This window comes from Eretmochelys imbricata, chromosome 1 (assembly GCF_965152235.1).
Source record: "Eretmochelys imbricata isolate rEreImb1 chromosome 1, rEreImb1.hap1, whole genome shotgun sequence".
NCBI classification, from domain to species: Eukaryota; Metazoa; Chordata; order Testudines; family Cheloniidae; genus Eretmochelys; species Eretmochelys imbricata.
Window position 1 is genome coordinate 233,041,894 of NC_135572.1, and position 27,681 is coordinate 233,069,574.

General features: G+C 42.3%; 1 protein-coding gene across 2 annotated transcripts in view; it reads right to left on the bottom strand.

The window, feature by feature from the left end:
• Nucleotides 1–27,155, bottom strand: part of LOC144269648 (tetratricopeptide repeat protein 38-like) — a 37,872-nt gene extending 10,717 nt beyond the window's left edge. Inside the window, exons 1-11 of one of the 2 annotated variants that reach the window (XM_077825474.1) lie at nt 27,041–27,155; nt 23,444–23,521; nt 19,824–19,905; nt 17,454–17,625; nt 16,130–16,303; nt 14,890–14,965; nt 13,499–13,618; nt 8,418–8,477; nt 7,610–7,648; nt 6,543–6,624; nt 5,402–5,567 (exon numbers count right to left, since the gene is read on the bottom strand). In XM_077825474.1, the coding sequence (XP_077681600.1) occupies nt 5,402–5,567; nt 6,543–6,624; nt 7,610–7,648; nt 8,418–8,477; nt 13,499–13,618; nt 14,890–14,965; nt 16,130–16,303; nt 17,454–17,625; nt 19,824–19,905; nt 23,444–23,521; nt 27,041–27,064 (1,073 nt within the window). In that variant the 5' untranslated portion in view covers nt 27,065–27,155. The remainder of the gene's footprint in view (nt 1–5,401; nt 5,568–6,542; nt 6,625–7,609; nt 7,649–8,417; nt 8,478–13,498; nt 13,619–14,889; nt 14,966–16,129; nt 16,304–17,453; nt 17,626–19,823; nt 19,906–23,443; nt 23,522–27,040) is intronic. The other variant, XM_077825483.1, reaches the window with a different exon arrangement.
• Nucleotides 27,156–27,681: the final 526 nt, after the last annotated feature.

A 27,681-nucleotide genomic window follows, 5' to 3' on the forward strand; every position in this document is an offset into this window, starting at 1 on the left:
GGGGCCATAAACAAGACTACGGTGACCTGTGACATAGAGGCCAATGCACTAGTGGGGGGGGGGGGGCAGACCTCTCCAGAGTTAGATCATGTTCCATTAACAGGAACTTAAGTCTAGTCTCCCTGTCTTTTTTGACTCTACCTTTTAAACCCAGACAAAACTTGCATTTAGAAGGATCCTGGGAGTTCCCCAAACACCACAGGCAACTTGAGTGTCCTTCACTATAGGGAAAGGACAGGTGGCAGGTCTGATAGGGCTTAAAACCTGGGGTTTGGGCATAACAAGCTGTGCTCTGGCACGAAAGAAAGGTCCATAAAGGGGAGGAATCAGGAAGCCCTCCTTGCCCCTACAAGCAAAACAAATATATATATATATTATATATATATTATATAAATATAATTATATTAAAAATATATTATATTTATATTTGCTATATAAAATAAAGAGTAACCAAATGAAAATAGATAATTTCTTATTTACTTCATTATTTTATAGTTTAACGATTCCCAAGGTGAAAGGCAGGAAGCTGAATACTATGGACAGCAGAACGCTTGCTGCAGGAGGTTGAGAAGGAACTAAGTGGCAGTGTCCTCACATCTCCTTATATGCCCTCATTCAAAGCACAAGACACTGCACTGCGCAGGCACAGACCCATAGACGCTAATTTGCAGCCTCTGATCAAGAGCGCTGGGGAGCACACATATTCTTTACTGAAAATCCATGGGGACATGTACTCAAAGAAGAACCTTATTTGCTGTAACTTTAAAAATTCTGAAATCTTAAGTATTTTAGTTGGATAAGTGAAAACATCCTTTCCATAATCCCTCTTGACCTGAGTAGTCAGCCAATCATCGGGGCCTTGCAGGTTGTTTCCATTCAGAGGAGATACTGATGACGCATAAGGCTAAGATTCAGTCGGGGTATTTTTAGTAAAAGTCATGGACAGGGCACAGGCAATAAACAAAAATTCATGGCCTGTGACTGGTCCCTGACTTTTACTATAAATAACCCTGACTGAATCTTAGCTGCTCTGGGGTGCCCCCGGGCACCGCTGCTCTGTGGGTCAAGGGGGACTGATGGCTGGCCCCTGCTCTGGTGTCTGACTGCTCCCAGGGACCACTGCTGCTCCAGTGGCCTCCAGTACCAGCCGCATTGGCCACTGTATGGGCAACCCTGGGGCTAGCTGCCCAGGACTGCCCAAGCAGCAGCCCATGCAACTGGCTCCAGGGCTGACACAGCAGCTGGCCCCGGGGTCACCCCAGCAGGGGTCAACTGCGCTGGCCACTGCAGCTGCTGAAGTCACGGAAGTCCTCGAAAGTCTCGGAATCCGTGACTTCCATGACAGACTTGCAGCCTTAATGATAAAGTCAGATATTGCTTGATGCAAACCTGTTTATTAACAAGAATGTACACAGAGTCCTGTTTCCCTCAACACAGTAGGAAATGAACATACAACAGAAGCCAGTTTTTATGCTCTATATTCCCAACCTCTTTTTCCAGCCAACACTCTACCCAGAAAGCGTGCTCAGATGTTTTTTTTCCTCAGGGTCATGCTAAAGTGCTTTTCTGGATGTCCTTGGCTTTTGATTGCCTTCTCTGTCAGAGTGCCACTCTCACACACTTACCCACCAACCAATATCCAGCAAACCTTTGCATCCCCATAGCTCAGTTTCTGACCAGCTTTGCTTACGGCCTGTGTTTTGGGCAATGGCTCCTGTTGTTTCTGTTATCTTATTCCAAAAGAAGTCTAACTGATTCTTACATTATCCTGAATAAAAGGCAGGGTTTACACCCAGCAGCTTCAACAGATTTCACCCCACCCCAGCACAACACAGAGAATTTTGTTTGCACACTGATCCACTCAAGAGAGGGGAAAGAGTCATCAGGTTTATGACCCAGTAGAACAGATTATTCATTAATCCAGTTTATTATCAATTCCAAAGGGAAACTAAATTAAGCTGTGTTGTCTGTTTTATGGACTATAGGTTTCTGTTTAAAATTTAATTGTTATAGTTATCTGTTGTCAGTTGAAGCATTTTCTTAACTCTAAGTGTGTTCATATCTGACATTTAGAAATCTTTATAATTACATAAAACAGCTTAACCCTATGGAAATGGAGTGCTAAACTTTTGCTACTGAATTTGATGAAGGAGCTAACAACAAATAGCTGAGAGACAGTACTCTTAAACTACTTGGAATGTCAGCTAGTTGGCCCAGGACTGTCTTTTTTTGTTTTGTTTTTGTACAGTGCCTAATACAACAAGGTCCTGTTCCATGACTAGGGCTTCTAGGCACTATAATACAAATTAATAATGAAAAAGAGGCACACTACGTTTATGAAAACTCACAAAGTAAAAATGTATATGCAATGTACAGCTGCAAGCATAAGAGAATATACAAATACATCTTTTAAATCTTCAAACTTATCCCACATCTATAATAGAAAATCTTGAAAATATAGAGCAGGCTGTTGGTTCTTAGAATTTTATGGTTACCCTAAACAAATACAAATAGTTTCTAAGATAGGTAATGTAACTTATTCTTGACTTGAGTAATAGTCCTATTTATTACATTTTGGCTTAGTATACAAGTTTAACTGGATATTTAGTTTTTTAAATATGCCTTGTGACAAAGCTCTGTCCTTGTCTCCGTGGGTCCCGTGTTTCCTGGCGGATTTCACTAGCCTCAGAAAGAAAAGGAGTACTTGTGGCACCTTAGAGACTAACCAATTTATTTGAGCATAAGCTTTCATGAGCTACAGCTCACTTCATCGGATGCATTCAGTGGAAAAAACTGAATGCATCCGATGAAGTGAGCTGTAGCTCACGAAAGCTTATGCTCAAATAAATTGGTTAGTCTCTAAGGTGCCACAAGTACTCCTTGTCTTTTTGCGAATACAGACTAACACGGCTACTACTCTAAAACTAGCCTCAGAGGCTCACTGTGACCCTCCATGTAGCCCTTCTCTTTCTAGAGGCAAGGGTCACGGCTTACTGAGCCATTTTCATCATAAGCCAGCGAGGGAGGTGAGAAGCAACCCTTCCTCACACAGTCTCTGTTGTCTCCCAGTCTTAGTGATTAATGGGGGAAGGGAGGGGGGACCAGGCCAGCCCTCTACTCCAGGCTCCAGCCCAGGGACCCTAATAGTAGCAGCTATGGTAGCTGACTTTTTGGAAATAGGACATGTACAATTCCCTGGGCCACTTCCCCAATATCTTCTTCACCATTACCTCAGGGCCTCCTTCCTTGCGCCTGATATGGATTTGTACTGCTTAGTTCCTCCAACAGTGTGGCTTCCTCTAACAGCTCCTGACGCACACCTCACTGACTAACTGGGAGGCTTTTAACTAGTTCCAGCCAGCCCTTGATTGGCTTCAGGTGTCCCAATCAATCTAGCTATCTCCACTGCTTTCTAGAAGGATCTTAATTGGCCCCAGGTGTCTTGATTAACCTGGAGCAACTGCCATTTGGTTACATAATACCAGAGATTTGTTTAGCCTGGGGCTAACATACCTGTTCCTCACTACTTTACTATAGCCATCGGGCGTTGCCCCATCAGCCTATTCATATCAAGATATGCTTTATAATATAAATAAAGTAAAAATAAGTTTTATAATGATTCAAACTACTGCAATCCACAGCAATGACAATGTTACAATAAAAGATATAAAGATAGGCAGACAAGCAGAGGAAAGTCCCGTAGCACTGGGTGAAGGGTTAGCAATACTAAGTGTAAACTAATTAAATGTTCTACAAAATATCCATCCACTAAAGTTTAAGTTCTACAGCTCATACAGTAGCTATAGAAAAAAAAAAGTCCATCATGATCTGCTAGTAGTAAGCAAACCAGATTATGCGATTTTTCAACTCTACATTTCTCACTTTTTCTTCTTGACCTCTTAAAGCCTCAGTGGATCATATTCACAGAATGTGAATCAGAGTTGTTCTGCAACTTTATGTCCAAAACAAAATCTGTCATACTTCATATTAAGGTTCCATTTCTAAATAATTTCTAAAAAGAGTAACAGATATTACTCTTTTTTTGGAAGATTGTTAGTGAATCCAACAGTTCAATAAGTTGCTTATAACCATGACTCATCAAAAACACTTTCTATTGTTATGCTTATAATCATCTTTAACACATAACTCTAACATGCTTTTAACATCATTTAATCACATATTAACCTTTTATACACCATTTATAAATGGAATCATAATATAAAGTAGGAATACAGTAACCCTGCTCCCCTGTTTTGTCAGGTTTATAAAGGCCCTGCTATCATTTTTCTAATGCTACGTATAAACCATCTCTATTTTTAGTGAGCTGTGTGTAGGGTGTGGGAGGGTTGCTGTTTTTCTCCCTCCAGAATACTCATTATTCTTCTGCAAACAAAGACAAATCACATTCTCTCCCTTTCTTTTGTAAGTGAAAACAGCTGCCATTGTAGGTGGCTACCTATTTGCTAGCCCTGTCCATTTCAAAGTATTCTGGGGTACCTGTATGCCACAAATGTCTTGCCTCTGGCCCCAAAAGTAAAAAGCACCAATTGGCTCAGATTGTACGTTGAAGAAAGAAAGGAAATCAGTTTCACCCACAGAAAAGTTGTCTACATAAAACAAAAATCGGGGAAAAATGTAAGAGTGGATTGTCATTCTCATCCTGCCTATGATGGTGATCAATAGCAAAATAAGAGCAAGAAATATTTTTTTTCATACATAAACAAAGATGTGACAAATATTTTTCTATTTTGAAGAAATACAAAAATATTAAAATTAATATTGAAGAACCAAACTGCCAAATCTTAGCAAAATTATGTTGGCAGTGCTTTGAACTCCATTTCATGTCAAAATGATAATTTGTTGTATACCTACAGCAAATATAGGATTATCAATATGGACACTTTATAGAGATCTGGTAATGAATACAGAACAATGTTTTAACTTGATGTAGCAGAGCAAAAAGGGCCCTGATAGGTAGTTGGCTTATATTGTAAAGTTTGCTCACTTGCTTTACAAGAGAAATGCCTCTGTTCAGCAATGAACACTTACATTCCTAGTCTATACCCATTGTAAGGAAAACAACCCCGTTTACAGGTTAAAATGTTACAACCACTCAAAGCAAAATCCTACACTGCTGGGACAAGGATGCTATTGTCTGACAAGATTAAATACACACTCTAGACAATTACACACACTCACAATAAAAAGTAACTATTAGGAAATCCTTATTGTATAACTTCAGAAACAACACCCTGCTGAAACTAGAGTTCAAGTTATAACACCCTAAACCAGAAAAAAATATTATGGTACCTAGCAAACTGGAAGCAATTAATTATAATACTAATAAACCTTGCAATGGGAAAATATTTATTCAAAACAACATTTTAATTCACTTGCTTACTTTGCAAGTTCCTGAAGAGTTGTTAAGAGCTCATTGGTGGTTTTGTGGTCTTTGGCCCCTAGCGAAGACATGAGAATGTGGACATCATTGAAAAACAGAACATGATCTTTGGAGTGTTTCTTTGTGAGTTGGATAACTTCATTCCACCTGTCTCCTACCTTTACACCTAGGAGTAAAATACGTGATTTAAAATAAGACTTCACTGCAAAGCAATTTCTTTAGCATGTATTTTCAGTTTCATTCAACCTTGTAAGCTTTAAAAACCACCTTACAAAGTCTGCTGCGTTGAGAACTACCACTCAGTGTCATATCTCCCACTTTTGAGCAAATACTTTATTGCTTATCTCCAAAAACACCTTCCATCACCGATGTCCTGGTCCCCTTTAGATAAGGTTCAGGCCTAATCATGAGATAGATTACATCCCCGGAACACAGATGAAAGAGGATAATGCCCACAGTCGTCACTCTGGATCTGTCTGTGGCATTTGATTACTAATACTGGACCACATATATAAATATGCGCAGCATGACTGGCTGTAGCAGAGTTCTGTGAAAATTATTATTTACAATTTAGGAACTAGTATTTTTTTCTGGAATTCTAACTTCATCTTCACTTTCGAAAGTTAAAGTCTGCTGGCTGTATATTTAGTCTCATGGAACTATTAGAATGATTGCTACAATACCTATAGTGGACTACGTTTTTCAAATATCAAAATTTAGAACTAAATATTAGTGTTGGCTTGATATTGACTATGAGAGCAGTCAATAGCTGTTTAACAGTTTATATGTATGATCTTTTAATCTGAGGCTGAAAAACAGATCTCTGGGACGGAGAAAGTGAAATTTGCCAAAAAAAGAAAAACGTGATCTATGTTAACTTAGTTGAATGGAATACTGTACTCACAGGAAAATAATAAACTCTAGGGAGAAATAATGGTAATGCATGTTATAGAAACTTTAAACTCACCTCCCAACAGCAACAGCTCTTTAAAGTATTTATTCTCTAAAGTAACCCACTACTCAGAGTTGCTCTATATATTTTTGTAAATCTTCTTCCGCATGTTGGCGCATGAGGAGGAGTTTTATCTTACTATTTTAAGAAGAACGAGTAGAATTGAAGCAAAAACTAACAGTTCTTTACCTTCCAACTGAAGCCGGTACAGCATGGAGCAGTTATCTACTACATCTAGCATACTTCCACTCGACATGCATCTGGGAGCAATCTGCAATCAGAAAGCATTCTTAACTGCATTACATATATTTAGGTGGGAAGTTAATTTGAAAGTCAAACTTACTATGACCGTTCAAAATTAATTCTGTCCCTTTACACTTCCAGATATAGCTATTTTATAACAAACCAATCACATCTTTCAGAAATATAACAATCCACAAATAATATTCATATTATTTTCTCTCTCTTGTTTTTCCATTTATAAAATCAAATACAGTGAGAGTGAAAACTACTTTTCCCTATGAGCTCTCCCAAAATGGAGCCAGAAGCTCTACTAGACTTTGCAACAGTTACTAGGTAGGACAAGATATTTTCATAAAGTTTAACATCAAAACAGGCATGGCAAGACTTGTTATGCCGACTCCTAGTTAATTTACTGTGGATTATTTTAGAAAAATTCCTCTAAAGTTCAAGCAGGAGAGACCTTTAACAAGTCACCTAGAAAGGAAAAGATATGACAAAGGAAGTTGGAGCCAAACTAGTAACTGGCTTGGTAGTTAAACTGTGAGATCCAGCCTTAGTCATGATACCTTAGACCTACAGAAAAACTATTTTACAAAATGTTAAACTTTTTAAAAGTATCTATATTTTTTTTCTGGTGCCCTCAGGGCCTCTTCATAGCAACTAAGACAACCTGACTAAAGATAACAGGATATGAAAGTGGTACCAATAAAAATAACTGGAAAACACTAAAAAAATTAGTAGTTTCTAATATGTGGTCTGAACAAAATATAAGTAAGATGGTGTGATATAAAGGGTTTTTTTGGCACTGGTTTAGGATGACCTGTGTAACTCACATGTAGTTTTCCCAGTTGAGTTGAATAATCACTCTAAAATGCCAATTAAACATTTAAAAATAAAACCAGAAAATGGTATCACACTTTTATATATTTTGTGTCGTATGAAGAATGAGGCATGTGCACCCACTCTCATTGGAACAATCTCTTTTCATTAAAACAAAATTGATTTAAACTCACGTGATTGTCATAAATTGTCAAAGCCGCTTCATAATCACCCTGTAAAAGCAAAGGAGGATTGTGTGATGACCTTTAGGATACAGTGTCCATAAGTGACTGGTAGAGTTTAATAACAACAGATTTTTATAAGGATATCAGTGATCCTATCAATAAATGTCAATAGGAGCATGTGCCACGTAGCCTGTTTCTTCTTCTTCCCTATCTCTAATCTAGGTATCTGAAAAAAGAGCTCCCTAAATCATCCTGCATAAAAACATAGTATGTATTGCAACCCAATACGCTCGATAGAAATATGTTTGTAAAGGGTTTCAATACATCTGAAATACTTTTAATAAGGAGAATTTAACAACATAAAATCTCTGATTCTTTAACGTAATGGTCCTATTGGTCAGTCTCAGGTAATTTTTGCAAACTCTAGCCCCTTATGTTCTTTGTGCCAGCAAAATTTATATTCAATTCAGTGGGAATTTTGCATATGCAAAGACTACAGAACTGGGTTCATCTTTCTATCACAAAATTAGTGAATTTGCTCTGAATGTAATATTTAATTGTCTCATTTCAGTAATTTCTCTATATTCCCGTACACATGATTTTAGATTTTTTCCTTCTAAAATATCATTTTCGAAAACACTTTAGTAAAGTACCAAACACCACAAATTATACTGCAGTAGATTCATAAAAACACCCAAATATTAAGAAGGGAGGAAAGCAGACCATACCCTTTTTGTCAGCACTGGCTGCTAATATGAGAATATTCATCCACCTGGAGCATATAGCATATACTGTAGATGTAGAAGTGTGCTCATACCTTTTCTATGAAATACAAAGCCCAGTGCCAGTAATTATGGCAAGCAAGCATGTCACAATCCTGAGAAAAGAGAGAAAAATATTTTACTTCCAATATAAACTCATATTTAAACTCATCCAGCTGATTTTATATGGCACTCTTCTCCTGCAATAAATCTGAGGGCATAATAGATCAGTGGCTATTGGAACCAAGGAGCATACACTGTTGTTCCACTCTGAAAACTAACTATGTAACCCTCTTATTCAATACACTGTCCTTGCGGATAGAGACACAAAAATATGGAACCTCACAATTCAAGTTCTACAGAGCCATTTTTCAGAGCAGAACTGCATTTTGACTCAGACTCTACCTCATTCTGCAACACCTTTATTGGAAAACCTCCAAACTGACAGGACTAACTTCACACCTTTCTGTCCAGCCACAAGCTGACAGCATAAGGTCAAATACTCCTTTCCATCACACTGGCACAAGCCCATTGGAAACAGCAGGCTTTCACTAGTGTAACAACCAAGAATCCAAGTCAACAATACATTTGTGACAACTCAAATAAGCACAAAAATCACAAAGACTCTAAGACCCCCTATTCCTGCACAGTGTGGTGGTTAAAATTCATCTTATCGTAAGGAGGACAATGTGCTCATTTAAGTAGTGAGCATTGCAATATGAATCTCTGAGAAGCAGTATATCAGTATTTTATGATATTTACATAAGCCAATAGTTTATCATCACTTGTTTAATATTAAATTGCAAAAAGGACTGCTGAGTCAGGTGGTTAAGCACCTGACATAAAAGAGCGCCCTTGTTGCCAACAAGGCCAACAGCATATTGGGCTATATTAGTAGGAGCATTGCCAGCAGATCGAGGGAAGTGATTATTCCCCTCTATTCGGCACTGGTGAGGCCACACCTGGAGTATTGCATCCAGTTTTGGTCCCTCCACTACAGAAAGGATCTGGACACATTGGAGAGAGTCCAGTGGAGGGCAACAAAAATGATTAGGGGGCTGGGGCACATGACTTATGAGGAGAAACTGTGGGAGCTGGGATTATTTAGTCTGCAGAAGAGAAGAGTGAGGGGGGATTTGATAGCAGCCTTCAACTGCCTGAAGGGGGGTTCCAAAGAGGATGGAGCTAGGCTGTTCTCAGTGGTGGCAGATGAAAGAACAAGGAGTAATGGTCTCAAGTTGCAGTGTGGGAGGTCTAGGTTGGATATTAGGAAAAACTATTTCACTAGGAGCGTGGTGAAGCACTGGAATGGGTTACCTAGCAAGATGTTGGAATCTCCATCCTTAGAGGTTTTTAAGGCCTGGCTTGACAAAGCCCTGGCTGGGATGATTTAGTTGGTGTTAGTCCTGCTTTGAGCAGGGGGTTGGACTAGATGAGCTCCTGAGGTCTCTTCCAACCTCAATCTTCTATGATACCAAATTCGGCCTACACAAGAATCAGTCTCAAATGTCATGCAGGTAAGATTATTGGTTCCCCCTCCATGAATAAAATCATAGCTGCTTAGTGCTGCCATTTATGAGTGTCATACAAAACTAAATTGTAATTGCACAAGGCAGTGCAGTCCTGTGGGCTGCTCTAATTCAGAGGAAGGAAAAAAAGAGCAAACTGCTTTTTTTCATTACTGGATCAGTTTGGGTGAACAGAATAAAACAATAAAATACAGAGCAAAGCAGCTCCTGAATGTATTTGTCAAAATAAAACTAACCAGCAAGAAAGTCCATGCAAGATCCACACATCTCTTGCTGGGGAGTAGAGAAGGTAAATTTTCAAAAGCACTTAAGTGATGTATTTCAGAGTAGCAGCCATGTTAGTCTGTATTCGCAAAAAGAAAAGGAGACTTGTGGCACCCTAGAGACTAACAAATTAATTTGAGCATAAGCTTTCGTGAGCTACAGCATATGCTCAAATAAATTTGTTAGTCTCTAGGGTGCCACAAGTACTCCTTTTCTTTAAGTGATGTAGACACCTAAGTTCTATTTCCAAAAGTGAACTAGCACTTAGGCCCCTAAGTCACTTAGGTGCTTCTGAAAATGTTCCCCAAATTGCCTACTGTTAATTACATTTTTAGGGTGTTCTTATTGGTTTGGGTTTTTTGTTTTGTTTCTGTTTGTTTATTAAGTTGTTCTGCAAGGGCGAATTTAAAAAGTTCTTTCTAAAATGACATCCCTGAACTTTGAACGAGCACTCAGAAAGATTTCTGTTTATAGTTCCAATCGTGATATTCCTAATATTTCTAACGTCAAAAAACAACCCAAAAACATTTTAGACCATTCTGCTCCTTGTGCATAGTGGAACTGTCTACTGCCTGGAGGGACAGTGTGCGAAGTGTCTGCCTGCTTGTGTGTTAAGCGATTACACCTACCCGACATAGCCCCTTCAAGAGGTAAACCTGAAGGTTCACACTTTTGGAAGGAGTTCTGGGAAAGGGTTTGCTTAAGCTAGGCAGGTACTCTGGAGGTCAGTGGTGGTCTTGGGGGCATAAATCAAGTGGCCTCTGGGGCTTCGTTTCCACGAAGAGGTAACAGACAGAGTTGGTGCTCAGAAAATGTGTCCAAAGAGGGGACACACTGCTGTGGCCTACTGAGACCAAGGGAAGCTGAACAAAGAGGGGGAATTCACTGTCTGGACCTCTCCCACAGCAATCTGTTGAGTGGCCAAAAGGGGCACTGGACTAGACCTGTGCCAGATGGATACTGTATAAGACCATAAATAGCAGGAAAAGGTACACGGCACCATTTTTCTTTCTTTTGCAGTCAATCTTTTAACATCCTCCCCTCTTCAGAAGCAAACACAAGCATCTTTGGAGGTATTTTACAATCTTGCTATGATTGTCTCCCCCTGCAATTCATACTACATTCATTATCCTTTTTCATGAAATAGTTTTGCCAAGTCCCCCGATTTACTCTTGAAGTGCTGATCCTAGGTTGAGTAGAAAGCCTGTAAATTTCACTTTACTGCCTGCATATCAGAACATAGGGCCTATAGCCACAGCAGATAAAAGCATTATATGCACATGTATATTGTCTGGCTATGCTGAAAGAAGGACAGGAGACATTTGACATGGGTTTAATCAGGCCACAACTTTATTATTAGATGTCTGAGACAACCCAGCATATAACAGTGTACAGTGTAGGTAACCCCGTGTTTATCCCATAATTACTGGATGGCTTTTACCAGCTCCCCATTTTTCCATCCAGGCCCTTCCAGCAAATCCATTGCCGGGACCTTACCATACCTGGGGTGGGATGGGGGGGCTTCTACCAGCTCCCCCTCTTTTTCCCATCCTGGTCCCTCCAATAAATCCATTGCCGGGACGTTACCATCCACCCTCCCCCCTTTGTAGGAGGGTTAAGGTGGGCTATAAGAAGGGGGTTGGCTCCCTGCCATACCAATCATAGGAGTCCTCAACCGCCCCCGTTCGTTCCTTTAACAAACGCCTCTTTTTAAGTTCTTTTCTAAGCCATTTATCCTGTCACTGTATACTTTTCCTACGGAGTACCTGCACTGGACATCCGCCCTACACTTCAATAATGAGTTGCGACATATGGCCTACTGCCCGTCATGTCATGCATAAACAGAGCCCCTTCCTGAAACCTGGTGTGGGGAAGGCGAAAAAATCCCCAACTGCACCCAAGCCAATATGGTGGTAAAGGAAAAATTCCTTCCCAGCCCCTCTAAAAATGGGGCAGCTAGCGTAATGCCCACAGCAGGCGCTGACCAAACCTGGTATTTTTCACCTAAAAGGGAGGGACGGTGGGCCCTGCTTCAGCCTTGGTCTGTGTAAAAAGGAAGGCTCATGGCACCACTCTGCCCCTTTTCAAACCCTGCATTCCCAGAGGATCATTCAGGGACCACTCTGCCCCTTTTGCAGCAGTTTTCATCTCTCCCCCTGTCCCCCAGACATAAAGCACTATTCCCTTCACTCAGCCTGCCAGCCAAACATCCCCCTGCTTAAAGATGCAGGACGGTCAATACTCAAGGTCCAAATCACAAGTGGGATGTAAAATGTTTGACTTACCAACATTGGCCATGTCTCTTTAAGACTTAAAATGTCTAACTAATCTTGTGCTTATGAATTGTAAAACATTTTATACGTAAAATCAGACACTGGTTGAAGACCAGGTTTTACCACAATATTTATAGGTAAAATAAGATGAATTGAGGAGAGGATAGAAATGCTGACCCCACTGAAGACAATGGCAAAAGAATTCAAAAGTGAATTAAACTGAACCAAATTAAGACCACTTTGAGAGTGTCCATACAGGGAATTAATGCAGTTTAACTAATCTATTTTAAATTCACACCTTTAGTTAATGCAGATTAATTTTTCTGAGATCCCCATGCAGACAAACTCTCAGATTTACACTGGTGTGAAAGAGGAGAATTTGGCCCCTTGTCTGCAGTGTTTCATCTTAGGACAAATTGTGAATAGCTGAGTTAGAAATCTTTATAATGAAAAAGTGGTTCTCAGTTTTTGTTTTCCGGCAACATCTGACACAAGATTCTTACTCCTGAATTAGTGCTCCCTAGCACTAAGTTGGTTTTCTGTTAGGGCTAAATCAGGAGTGAGAATCTTCTGTGAATGGTGCCTTCAGGGAAGTAGAATTACAGGAAAATAATTGTCCATTCTCTTAGGCATACTGGAAATCTTGACTTCCACAGATGTCAATGGCAAAACCTGTATTGACTTCAATCAGGCCAGGATTTCATCTATTTCCTTTAAGTGTCTTTATCTAGGCCATGAACATAGAAATATTGAGGGAGGAGGGGTAGCTAATTTTTTAAAAATTATGCATTACCAATCCCAACCATAAGCGCTGAGGCTAATTGTTTCATGACTAATACCCAGAGTGAATTTCTGAAACATGGAACTGTGATTGCATTTTCTGCCTGTTTCCCAAGTGCCATGAACAAAGGTTCCACACTGGAGCAGCAGCGTCCTCTTCTTTGTGAAAGTATTCCTGTGCATTTTGTACTAGATCTGATGAAAAGCACTTAAAGAGGAATCACTAGTATTTAGTGGGAGGGGAAAAACCTCACAGCCAGCTATTTCAGAGGAACTGTTAAGGAAATTTACCTTCCAGTTGTTTTCAGTTTGCTTCAAAAATGTCAACCCATTCTTCAGGTCTGCTTTCATTTCATTTATGTGTGCTATGGTATGGACAGACCATGCATCTGATTGGCTTATAGCTAAAGCCTGATGGTGGGAAAAGAGAAAACACCATGATGTGTACTGGGTAGATTACAAATAGCTGTACATACTGTCACTAGTACAGAAATTGAAGACTATTTTCTCAGGTACAATAGATATTAAGTATATCTTTGCTAACAACTTCAATCATATCCTGTGAGACTGTTTCAGCAGAAAGGCGAAAAACGTTTACTGGAGTTCACTTGTTGGCATCTGCTTAACAATGATTAAAAGTTAAAAAGTAGTTTTAGAGAATGAAGGCCTTAATCAAGACCACCAATTTATACTTCATTCTACAAACTCTCCTTATACTTCTGCCTCAGAAGAGTTACATGGCCAGCACAAAGCCATGATTTATCCCCACACCATCCATATGGGGAGCATATAAACTGATCACTTGCTTTAAAAGAAAATAATAATCCAATTCCTTGCAGTTAACCACTTTTCTTATAACTAAGAACAAAGGCTCCGCTAGGTTCTGAACATCAGATAGATGTATCTTTACCATTCCACCAATTCCCACTCATCTGTAGAATTTTTTCCCCCACTTTCAATTGATGACAATTTAATGAAAAATAAAAGATTAAATTTTTGTTATTACTTTCAGCAATCTGATGTGTAAAAGCAGTTTGGGAAAAAAAATGAACCTTTGAAAACACAACAAGGTGTCAACTGATTCTATTTGTGCTATACTTTACATAGCTTTCCCAAATTACAGGGAACCTTTGTCATATGGATATGTTGCCAGCTTTTCATTCCCACTGCAAATACGGTAATGAGATCATCTTTATAACGCGTGAATGAGGTGTACTCAATTTACAAGGGCATTATACAAGTTGCTCATCAGGTTAACCTACTGCACTGCTGATATTCTGTGACCTTCACCAAGATTTGATGGCAGGTGGACACAGGTCTCATATATGCTGCATTTCTCAATGACAAGTTTCCATTTTATTCTCTCCAGCTTGCGTAGCAAGATTCTTTCTGATCTCCTCTCATGGTTCCCCTCCCCCACCAATCTCGAATTTAAAAAACCCAGCAAAAACTGAAGAAAAAGGAGAAATCCCCTTTTCTGAGTTCTTAAAAGGTAACACCTATAATGGCAAAGTTATTATTATGAGGATGTAGCACATGAATAGTTATGAATTTCAGTACAGTTGCTTACTTTTCTTTAATTAATTTTAAATGGTCATAAACCATCTCTCTCAAACAAACATTTGCATATTACATAGGATTAAGAATTTAAAACCTTTTAGTACCAATGATGTCCAGCTTACCTCACTGGCGAGCTTTTCAGCATGATCAAACAAGTTAGTTTCCATCAGTCCAAAAGAGAAAATGCCTTTCACATAGCTAAACAACAAGAAAAACCCATTTAGCACTAGGCAGATAAAGCTAATATTGCAAAACACATTAAAATAATTTAATACAAAATAACTCTTACACTGTTAGTAGTAATACCAAATAGTGGAAGAAGGAAAAAGAGTGCAGAATCTAATCGTTTTCCCCTACAAAAATTAGCACATGCAGGAAATGACCAACTTTCTCTTTCCCAGCAAACACTGAGAAGACATGTATTCATGTGTTGTGCCAACTACAAAATCACACAGACCTTTGTAAGATACAGAGTACTATTGCATTTCTATTGGATAAAAATTACAATTGTATCACAGAGCTGCATTTCCTCCTCAGCTCTCCTTCCCTCTTCTGAAGTCCTGCAATTTACCTGACCCCAATGAAGTCAATGGAAGCCTCTTTAGCTTTTGACCTGCTATAGAACTAGTAGATGGCACCAAAGACATATCTAGGATTATACTAACAATTTACAGAAAACTTATAAATTTACCCTAACTAACCTAATCTAAGACTAACTCCCTAAAAAAGAAAAGGAGGGCTTGTGGCACCTTGGAGAATAAAATTTATTAGAGCATAAGCTTTCGTGAGCTACAGCCCACTTCACTGGAAAAAACAGTAACTAAACGAAGCTAGGAAACTAGTTAGCGAGCTGTGGATACAAGGAATTTGAAGAGGTTCATGACCTTCTGTTGCTACATTTGGAAGGAACTGAGACAGCACGACGCACCATGCATCCTTTTATAGCCTCACCCTCAGAACATTTGGGAACACTGAGGGGAGGGAGAGGAAAGGCACATGAGTGGTTCTATCTGGAAATGCTATGAGAAGGTTTCACCATCTAGATTGTACCAGCTGCCACATCCCATGTGTGGGAAAACATGGAGGACATTCAAAGGAACAGCTCAGTTAAAAACAACTGAACAGTGGGTCAGTAGGAAAGCAAGAAGAGATGTTAATTCTTAACGTACATATTTTTAAAGCCAGGGTGGTTATTTAGAACTCCCTTATCTGTCCTCAAACAGAGACTACAGGGAGAATCAGGGTTTGTGTGCTGCCCCTATAGACATTGCTGACCAGAGACATCTGAATTTATGCATACAAAGCACTTGCACACCAGAAGTAGAGATCCATAGACTCATCTGAAGATCAACTCTTGCATACCTACTCAGGGGAATATCAGGTGTCCAGTGAGGATATACGCGGGCAACAGAGTCTCGCATCTGTGTTTGATATCCCAGATAAAAATAAGTGTCATGGGCAAATTTTAGAGCTAGCATGTCAGTTGGATGGTCCTGCAGAATCTTATCCCATATGTCACAAGCTTTAGGAAGACGCCTAGAGAGAAAAGCACATATTAATCATTGACAGGGCCAGCATGACCAAACTGCCTGAATCTAATTTTATTTCTAAATTTATACTACTGTGGCAAGTGGGAAATCTACTGACAATTCCCTAGCTTGCAAGAATATTTCTTAATTCTTAGTATACATGATTGCACCACGAAGACAGCTGAACACTTTCTAGACAACCTGTGTATGGTATTCTTTGTTTGTTACTAGTAACACACTGCAACGGGGAGAGGGGCGGGATTGCCTTTTAGGCCCTGATTCAACATGTTGATCCATGTGGGAAGACCATTACCTCTGCAGAGAGCCTCACTAAAATCAATGTGGCTCCACACAGGTATTGGGGTCCAGCCATGCAAATCAAACACCATGGGTCAGAGCTTTAGTGATCTCATTTCTTATCTTTGTTATCAAATACTTTTACTGCTAATATCTCCCATGTGGATAATAAATAACAACAGTTAATAGTGTTTGATATTGTCTAGAGAATACACAAGCTCAATATATTCCTGTAAACATTCAATTCCCCAAAGTCCTCATTTTCTTGGAGGGCTTATAACACCTTGTATATCGTCTCACCTTTTTAGAGGTAACACAGTCTATAAGTGGAAAAATAAAACAAGACTGCTCGTATTTTTGCTTCTACAGTCCAAGTCTTTGGGAAGTTAGGCTCAATGTTTAGAATAGCCAAAGATTTAGCCTCTTGAGTGGTTTTCGTTTTAAATCGTTATTCCAGTAGTGGAATTATTGGTAGGTTTTAAAATACAGAAGACTTTAAACTAATTATATGTAACATACTGGCATGATACCAATATTTGTCATTATAGGATTGTTAGCTAATTAGATGCATATAATTTGGGAGAGCTAAACTTAAGAACCAGTTTCTATGTGCCACTGTGACATTAACCTATGGTGAATCTCCAAGATAAAAGCAGGCAATATCTCTTGCCAGCTGTACTACTGAGCGGCACTGCTTTCCAGTCTAGATTAAGCATTTAATCAATCATTTAAGTGGAAAGAAAGATGCTAACATAACAGTAAAAATGTGAACAGAAAGGGCAACATGCAATCACGCTGTATATAGTCTGAATGATAAAACCAAACCCTCTCTACCCCTCCCCTAAAAACCAACCACTTACCCAATGGCAAACATGTCTAGTGCAGACACATGTAGCTTCTCCCTCTCAGTCAGTGGTTGCGACTCTGAAAGTGCCATCATCTTTTTCATCGCACTGTCCAGCTCTTTGTCTAACCGCACTGAACTCCCGGTGCCAATCAGAACCAAGCCATTGGCAATCACGTGTCCCATCGCTGAAGAAAGCAGCATGGAAAAATTTAGACACTACAGGTAATTTACAGGTGCAGAAGCTCTAGGCTAAACTATTGAGAAGTTTAAATGAGAGCCACAGGTAGTAGATGGCAGTAGTGCTAGAGACTGATTAGGATCCCACAGAAAGCCCAGGCAGCTAAGGAACAACCATATATTAAGGGCTTGTAGCACTTCAGTGAAGACACTACCTACACCGACCGGAGAGGTTTTCCCATCAGCATAGGTAATCCACCTCTGCAAGAGGTGGTAGCTAGGTTGGTGAGAGAATTCTCCAGTCGCTCTAGAGCCACCTATACCGGGGGTTAGGCAGGTTTAACTGCGTTGCTTGCAGTGTGGATTTTTCACACCCCTGAGTGATGTAGTTATACCGATCTAATTTCCTAGCATAGACCAGGCCGAAGTTACTAGCAGGAAACTAGAATTTTCCTTTTAAGCAAATCTTTTATTTTCAAATTCTTCTTTAACATCCCTCAACCCTCCCAAACAACCACATTGTTATTAGGAGCAGTTAACCAATGCTGCCTATGTCCTCTCTTTAGCAGAGCCTGTGATCCTAATTTCGCGCTATAATGAACCATGTACAACAGGATGGAATAAAGATCACAGAAACTATTTTAGGACAGGCCAAAGGCAGCAACAGAAAAGAATTTACAGTGTGCCCAACACGGGAATAACAGAGGTGGAGAACACACTGCCTATGTGCAAGGCACTTCTAAGAGTGACTTTATTTCTAAAAAGAGCAACAATAGGAATGTAATTTCATGGACAATGAAAAGAGGAAAAGCAGATGTGCAAAAGGATTAAGAGAGGTGGAGCAAGAAGATGGGGCATAAGGTGGCTCAGGACTTGTGGGCCATAAAGTTCCTTTCATTGACTGTGATATATAACACACATGGTGCATTTACATTGCAGCTGGAAGAGTGCTTCCCAGCTCAGGTAGACAGATACACGTTAGCTCTGCTTGAGATGGCGCCCTAAAAATAGCAGTGTAGCTGGGGGTAGCACAGACGGCAGCTCGGACTAGCTATCTGAATACAAACCCATCTGGACCCTGGGGGTACATACCTGGGCAGCTAGCCTGAGCCGCCACTCATGCTACACCCAACTACACTGCTATTTTTAGCATGGTAAGTCGAGCAGAGCTAGTACATGGCTGTTCACTCAAACTGGGAAGCACGCTCCCCACTGCAGCGTAGACATACCCACAGAGAAGCACATTCCTTTGGGGCTGCATAGGTCCAACTACCTCTCCCCAGGGTAAGGCTGTCTCGATACAGGAATTTTGTCCCCAGCATTCCTTTCCGGAGACAAGTCTTTAAAATTGGGCAAAGCCAAAGACCTGCAGAATTAAAGTTGCTATTTTGCAACTGGCAGGTACTTGGTGCATCTATCTACCTCTCCCCCAGTGGTTTATTAACTCCTGGTACATTCCCTGCCTTGTTATTTCTGCACATATGTAATGTTCACACACACTGCCCAACAGAGTGAAGCCATATTTGTCTTGTATATGTACACAGATGCCAAAAACATCTTGATACTGTGCAGGAAGGTGTAAAACAAATGGTGATAGCTTTAAATGAAGTGTACTGTAAAAGTTGAATTTATTCTGTTTAATTAGCTAAAATAAAATAAATGCCTGCAAGTCTCAACCCTCATGTTCTAGTCTAGCATCAGAAGATATCCTTATATCAATGCCTTCGATTTGAGATTCACCACTTTCCCCTCCATATGCTTTTTCCCTGGCAAGTGGAAACTTCCTTTCATTAATCATACCATGCTCATATGCCACAAGGAAAAGTGTGCATAGCAAGGTTTGTCTCTTCCAGTCCCTTTAAAGGCCTAACCATATTCCTTCCACAATAAGGCTGAGCTCTAATACCAAATTCTCCTTCATTTTAACCTGTACCACCAAGTTACTGGGACAGCTACGAATTTTTCTTTTTAGTTGTGACATTTCTTAGTTCATAGGATATCAATTTTTCCAGCCTATTTACTATTTCTCATATTTGCTTTTTAAAAATGATCATACGCAAGAGAAGAAAAAAAGGCTGTCTAAAAGAGTTCTAAATGAAAACAATCAATGTTATACTAACCCAGCCCTTCAGCTTGTATGTATGAAATAAATTAACCATATACAACTACTGTACTGTATATCCAGCAATAAAAAAATTATACTTACTAAAAGTTGGATCTGCTGCATGTAACTTGGAGAGAGATCCTTCAATGCCCCCTAGACTCTTATCATTGGTCCATGTAACATACTGTAAAATAGAGTGTGAAACTGACTAGAAACCAAATGAAACTAAGGTTTTTTCCCCCATGGTCCCAGCTGAGTGAAATTCAAAAGTAAACAAGATCAATGGTAAACAGCGAGACTTTAAATTTTTTCAGAAGTAATCATCTCTGGCCTGGTCTACACTACAAAGTTAGGTTGTAAGCTACCTTGTGTCGACCTATTTGTGCATGTGTCTATACTCAAATTTGTCGCCAGCCAACATAGGCAGGGGTGCCTATCCCTGTTACAGCAACATAGTAACACCACCTCCTGAAAGGTATTGTGCCATGATCAACCTACTGAGGCTGATGCAGTGCAAATGTGGACACTGTGTGACTTATATCAACCTTAACAGTCCTCAGCAACTGTCTCATAATGTCCAACAATGACAGCTCTGGTCACAATTGTGAACACCACTGCTCAGGAGTCATGGAGACTGGAAGCCACCCTTTAAAACCTCCATGTATTTTTGAAATGCCTTTTCCTGATTGACCAGCTGGTGAGTACATCTAGCACCTCTCCCTTGTTGCATGCAACTGCCCAAATGACCATGCTGGCGCCACACGCTAGATGTGCTACTGCCTAGAGTAGGGAGGATGTGTTGGATCTCTTGGGCCTGAGGGAAGAGGAGGCTGTGCAGACACAACTATGGACCTGTCATAGAAACATGGACATCTATGAAGAGATTGCACAGGGGAGGAAAGTGAAGAGGTCTGACAAGGATCAGCAGCACTGCCATGTGAAAGTGAAGGAACTGTGGCAGGTGTATGACAAGACCAAGGAAGCCAACAATCTATCTGGTGCCGAGCCGCAGACCTGGCACTTTTTCAATGAGCTGCATGCCATACTTGGTGGCCACCAGCACCCAGTAGACCACTGTGGATACTTCTGAGGAGTCTGAGACACAGGCCCCTGCCATGAACAGGAAAGAGGAGGAGTAGGAGTAGGGGGTCCAATTATGCCATGAGCTAGGATCTTTTTGAAACTCCACCATAGTCAAGCCAGTCCTACCAGCTGAGTATGGATAAGAACTCAAGTGTGTGCATGCATTCTTCCTTACATGTTAAAATGTGATGATAGCACCCGGCCCAACCCCAGTTAGCAGGACACAGATGTCAACTTTTCACTGTTTTACTTGTATGAGAAGAGGTATCAGCTCTACTTCTGTTTGTATCACTTTTGCTTTTCATTCCTATGTAGGGTTAGCAATGGGGGGGGGGGGAGGAAATGTAGCCAAAAAGGATTGAAATGGACTGAAATGTTTTCTACCTTTCTAGTTTTAAAGTTCTGTTCCGTTAATTTATTTTAGAAGTTTGTATTATATTTGTTTTTTAATTGCACATTATTTTTCACTGTTTTTGGTATGCAATAAATTTCTATTTTTTGGAATAAATTCATCTTTATTATTTCAGAACATATACTGCAGAATGCCTAGCACTACTCAGAGCACTCACTGCTTGTAATTGTATAGAACCCACTGAACTCACAGGATCAGTAAAAAACACAATGTAAATAATTATAAATGTACAGCAAGCACTGCATAATTCACAGGTGCATTAAAAGACAGTGTGATATGCAGAAATGTACACCAAACACTACACAATCCCTAATAGCCCCCCAAAACTTCTGGGTCAGGTAAAGCATAGTCCACCACACCACATTACTGTGGCTGACTAGTAAAGAGCTCTCTCAAGACCTTCCTCAGCTGCATAGCTCTGCACTGAGCTGTTCCTTGTTTCTGGTTGTTCAAACCAGCAGACAGCCACTACACCTCCACCCTGGCTACAACATTTCCCCCTTTGCCTCGCACATATTATTCAGCCGCAATAGGCAGGTATAATCTTTGGGATATTTTTCTCACTGAAATCTAAACTTCTGAATAACCCCACCATTGTCCCTTATATCTACCAAAAGCATCTTGAACTGTCATTCTGCACCTGCTGAACTGCTAGTTGAATCTTTCCTTGGTGCTGTCAAGGTGTTAAGAGTGGCTTCATGAGCCACGGGAGCAAAGAGTAAGGCTGGGTCCCTCAATATCACTACTGGCATTTCAACATCGTCGACAGTAATCCACCAGTCAGGAAAGAAAGTCCCTGCTTCACCTTTCTAAACAGTCCTATGTTCTTAAAGATGCCAGCATCACATACCTTCCCGGACCAGCCCACACTGATCTCAGCAAAGCGTCCCCAGTGATCCACCGATTTTACAACCATAGAAAAGTAGCCCTTTCTATTGATGTAGTCTGTGGCAAGGTGGGTTGGTGCCAAAATAGAGATGTGCATGCTATCACCGCAGCACAGTTCAGGAACCCCACTACTGAAAATCCATTAACTATGTCCTGCACATTGCCAAGAGTCACAATCCTGAGTAACAGAAGATGATTAACGGCCCTCCACACTTGTATGACAACAGCACCCACTGTGGATTTTGCCCACTGACTGGTAGCAATCCAGCATTGCAAGCTTCCACAGTGCACTTCCTGATCCACTGTCAGCACAGTTCTCACTTCGGTGACCCTGCACTGGAGGGCTGGGGCAAGCTCAGCACACAAATGCAGGGATGAGGCCTTTTACATCCAAAAGTTCTGCAGCCACTATTTGTCATCCCAAACCTGCATTACGATGTGATCCTACCAATCAGTGCTCATTTCTTAGGTCCAGAAATGCACTATATCATTATCGGCAGATGCTCCATGAATGCCACCAAAAACCTTGAATTGTTTTTCTCTATATATCTCAGCAATCTGTCTTCAAAGAAACTGTCATATCCCTTCCTGTTACGGTTCTTCCCTCAGCTCTGCAAATGCTCGAGGACTGTTTGTCCTGTGGTTGCAGTGTTCATAACAATAGTGCAGAGCTCTGGGGTCTCCATGCTTCTGTCGGAGACAGCAGATACCGGAAAGTACCGTGCGGGTTTCTGAGATTTTAAAAAAGGCATGAAAATGATGGGATATGGATGGCATTATGGGACGGAGAAATGTGCATGATGGGAACTTGACCCCTTGTTCCCAGTCACCCCATGCATGACTTGTTTCTACCCCACAATGCATTGTGAAAATTTCCCAAAAGACAGTGTAGTGTGCTGGACGGTAGCTAGTTGCACATTGGGTTACCATACTACACTGTGCATCAACACAGGGTGAGTATTCGCAGTACCAACGCAAGTAGCCAAATATGCATGCACATGAGCGATATGCTAACTGTGGTGGCTTTCTGGCAACATAACTTGCATCAACCAAAGTTTGTAGGGAAGACAGGGCCTAAGATGTCATCAGTAATACATAAGGGAATCTGTTTCTTTAAAATGGGATTTTTTTTTAACCAGACTCTCCTTTTGATTTATAAAGAGGATAAGCAATTTAAAAATTAGCTGCAACAAACACTAGTTTTATACTTGCAAGTCCCTTCAAATCACATTTTATCAAAACCCAGCCATATCCAGTGGCGGATTAGCCACTGGGCCAACTGGGCCCATGCCCAAGGACCCCGGCCAACTGGGGGCCCCGAGAAAAAATCAGCCCATACCTGAGTCAGCGAGGCGTCAAACATTTTGCAGGCCTCATTACTAGTGGTGGATAGGACAAGTCCAGCATCCTGCCAGGCCTATATAAAAAACAAAAAGTGAGACTGTTTACTGAACACGCTGATTTTCCAGATGTCATGTTAGCTGAGCTCTAAGAACCAGAAGAGTAGATTTCTGGCAAGTGTTTCATCTATCTATAAAATTACAGGAAATTTTGAGAAGCATGTAAGTCTTTTACTCTACTAAAATTATGTTTGAGGAATCCTCTTAATGGGGATGGAGAGAACGGAATGGTAGTGGTAGAAAAAAGACAAGGGAAATTGCATAATACCATTCTCTCTTTAAACCTCAGTAGTATGCTAGTCCCATCACTTCAAATATACCACTTTCAAAATGGATATGTGGCAAAATAAAATTCTGGGCTGGGGGTGCAGGCTCTGGGGTGGGGCCAGGGATGAGGGGTTTGGGGTGCAGGAGGGGGCTCAGGGCTGGGGCAGGGAATTGGGGCGCAGCTCCCAGTCAGTGGCACAGTGGAGGTGCTAAGGCAGGCTTTCTGCCTGTTCTGGCACCGCAGACCACACTGCGCCCTGGAAGTGGCCAGTAGCAGGTCTGGTTCCTGGGTGAAGGTGTGCAAGCGGCTCCGCGCAGCTCTTGCCCGCAAGTACTGCCCCCTCCCGCCCCCAGCTCAGGGCAGGGGCAGCGTGCGGAGCCCTGTGGCCCCTCTGCCTAGGAGCTGGACCTGCTGCTGGCTGCTTCTGGGGCACAGAGCAGTGTCAGAACAGATAGAGACTAGCCTGCCTTAACCAGGCAGCAGCGCCAACGGGACTTTTAACGGTCCAGTCAGTGGTGTTGACCAGAGCCGCCGCGACCCAGTGCCTTCCATTCCACGACCCAGTACTGGATCACGACCCGCAGTTTGAAAACCACTGGTTAGATAGTACCTATGGGGAGAAGCAGGTACCAAGTGTTGCTAGCCACAAACTTTGTTGGGAGCTGGAGTGAAAAGGGGGGGAAGGGGCATGGGAGCAAGGTTTGGGAAGATGAATCCTCTGCTTCCTCTCTTTTTCCTATGGTGCTTCAAAAGGCCTCCAAAATGACAGAGAGGCCCTTCAGGCAGCAGGGAAAGTCAAGATTATTAGAGCCTGGATGAATAACTTTCACTGGCAGTGAAATCGGAAATGCCTCTTCCACAACTACTGATGTACCTCTCAAAGGGTGAAAGAGCCCCCATCTCAAACCCTTCTGGCCATTTATACTTGTGGAGGAGGGCCTGACTATTCTCTGTGCTGCTCTTGGGAGAGACAAGGCACCACAGTTCTGGTCTTGCCCCTTCCCTCATTAAGCTGAGATTTTAGTGTGGGCAGGGGAGTGAGGTGTTTGATCCTTCCCTTCTCTCCCCTATACTCCTAACTGGCTCCCTAGGGACCTTTGCTTCTGTCTCTGCAACAGATTTTCAGCAGCTCAGCTGTTTACAGCATGGGAGCCATACCTTCTACTGTTTGAGAAGCTGTCTCCACGGTTCATTAATACATGACAGCAGCAGCATGGCACCTTTTTCTTCCCTTCCCCTTTATATTCCCTTCCCCACTTGGGGCTATAACTGACTCTGAAGCTCACTTTTTTTAAACAAAGTGGTGATTGAGGATATAGCAATACTTTAAGCCAGAGCCAGCATAAAGGTTGCAGGGCCCTAAAAGCAGCATGAAAACTTTGGAACCGAAACCACAATCAAGCATCTCAGAAGGTAACGAATTTGGAGAGACAAGACATACGAAAGAAACTCAGCAAGGCCCCAATTCATGGGTAGCAAATATAATAAAGAAAAAACTTGATGAGGCTGTGCTTGTAGCGGAGACAGTGGGAATCATGCTGGAGGCTTCTGATCCCCCTATTACCAGCAGGAGAGTGAGTCTGTGTGTGTATGGGGGTGGGTTTTTGGAGGGGGGTGGGGGAGTGAGAGAACCTGGATTTGTACAGGAAATGGCCTAACTTCATTATCATGCACATTGTGTAAAGAGTTGTCACTTTGGATGGGCTATCACCAGCAGGAGAGTGAATTTGTGTGGGGGGGTGGAGGGTGAGAAAACCTGGATTTGTGCTGGAAATGGCCTAACCTGATGCTCACTTTAGATAAGCTATTACCAGCAGGACAGTGGGGTGGGAGGAGGTATTGTTTCATATTCTCTGTGTATATATAAAGTCTGCTGCAGTTTCCACGGTATGCATCTGATGAAGTGAGCTGTAGCTCACGAAAGCTCATGCTCAAATAAATTGGTTAGTCTCTAAGGTGCCACAAGGACTCCTTTTCTTTCTGATCCCCTTAGTATTTCCTGAAAAGGGCCTCCCTAACAGCATTTTTTCCAAATTTCAAAAAAGGTTAAATTTGCCCTACCTTAACTGATTATAGGATTACTGCTTACTTTGAAAAAAGAAAAGGAGTACTTGTGGCACCTTAGAGACTAACCAATTTATTTAAATAAATAAATAAAAATAAATTGGTTAGTCTCTAAGGTGCCACAAGTACTCCTTTTCTTTTTGCGAATATAGACTAACACAGCTGTTACTCTGAAACCTGCTTACTTTGAATTACAAAAGCGGCAGCTTTATCTAAAGGCCAGACGCTCAGATTCTAGTGAACAACTGGCTACTTTTCATAAATGTTAAATACTAGCTTGAAGAAACGACAACTCTATGAAACTTGCATTTAGAAGAATAATGTGAAATCTGAGACATGCAAAGAAAGAATAGCAAAATAAACAAAAATGTGAACAATATTGGTAATTAGCACTTGCATCTAGCCCTTTAAACCTTCAAGATCAGAGCTGGTTACAAATGAAATAAATGTCCACTGGCTTTTAAGAAACAGAGACTGATTAGTAGTGAAGCAATGTGAGGTGCAATTAAGTGTTTATGGAAACATAGGAGAGAAATAAGGGGAGTTTCTGTTCCTTTATGTAGAAGAGTGCCCTGACATGTTCACTTTACCTAACAGCACTCAGGGACTCCTTTGTTAACCCTGAGCAGTGCAGTTTCAGCCAACGTTTTCCGAGATCACCTCAGACTCAGAGTAATAGTTTTGCACTGTATGCTGCATGTTGAACTCTCCTCTCCAGCCCCCGAGGTTGCGCCCGACGACCAACATTTCTCCGCCAAAAGTTCACCTCCACACATTTCCCACCCAAGCTCTCAAAACACTTCACACGCACGAGTCAGAATCACAGCCTCCCCGCGAGACAGATCTCACCCCCCACTTTCAGACGGGGAGCCTGAGGCACACAGCCTGAGACAGCGCCGGGGAAGGGACCCACGAGTCCTGACCCCTAGCCTCGAGTCACCACCGCAAACCCCCCGTCACTGTTTGCACAAGGCTAACACGGGCGCGGAGGCAGAGGGGGGGCTGTGGTGACAGGCTGTGTGTATCAGGCGGGGGGCGGGGGGCCGTCACACTTCTAACGGGGGCGCGGCAGGGCGAAGCTCCGCAGGGAGCCGGGGCCCGGGTTGCGCGATGCCCCGCCACTTGCACCTGGGAGAAAGAGACCACAATGCCCCCCCGCCCCGCCCCCAGCCCATCGCACCGCGCGGGCCGCTCCCCCCCTCACCTTGCAGTCTCTCAGCGGCACCATGTTCCACACCGGCTCCTTCTCTGCCCCTCGGGCTGCGGGGTTGGGGTTGGTCCCGCCCCCAGCAGCGAGACACCTCCCCCGGTGGGGCCAGGCACGGGCGGCTCCTAAGGGCGCCGGCGGGGGCGCGGATAGCGCCCCCAGGCGGCTGCGGCAGAGCCCAGGGGGGTGGGGCGCCCCCGGGTTCCCAGTCCTGGGGCGGGGAGCCCCGCCGCACCCCACTCGGGGCTGGCCGAGCAACGATCCCTGCGCCTGCCCCTGCGGCCCGGACAGCGCCTGCGGGGGGCCCCGATGCGATGACCCCACCAGCCGGGCCAAGGCAGAGACCCCGTCCGCAGCCCGGCGGCCCCGGCCCTGAGCCCCAGATCAGGGAAGGGAGGAATTTGGGCGCCACATGAAATGCGCGGCGGGCTGCCCTGGGGGGTGCAATGGGGAGATTGGGTGTGGGGAGGTGTCGGCTGTGCCGGGGGGAGGGGGGGGGTGTTTCCGGGCTCCTTGGCTGTAGTAATTGGGAGGCCCCAGCTGTGTCTGGGTGGGGGATCTCGCCGCTGGCTGCCAGTGCGGCAGTGCTCTTTGACAGGCTGTGCTCCCGTCTTCTTCTTCCTTTGGGGACATTTCCC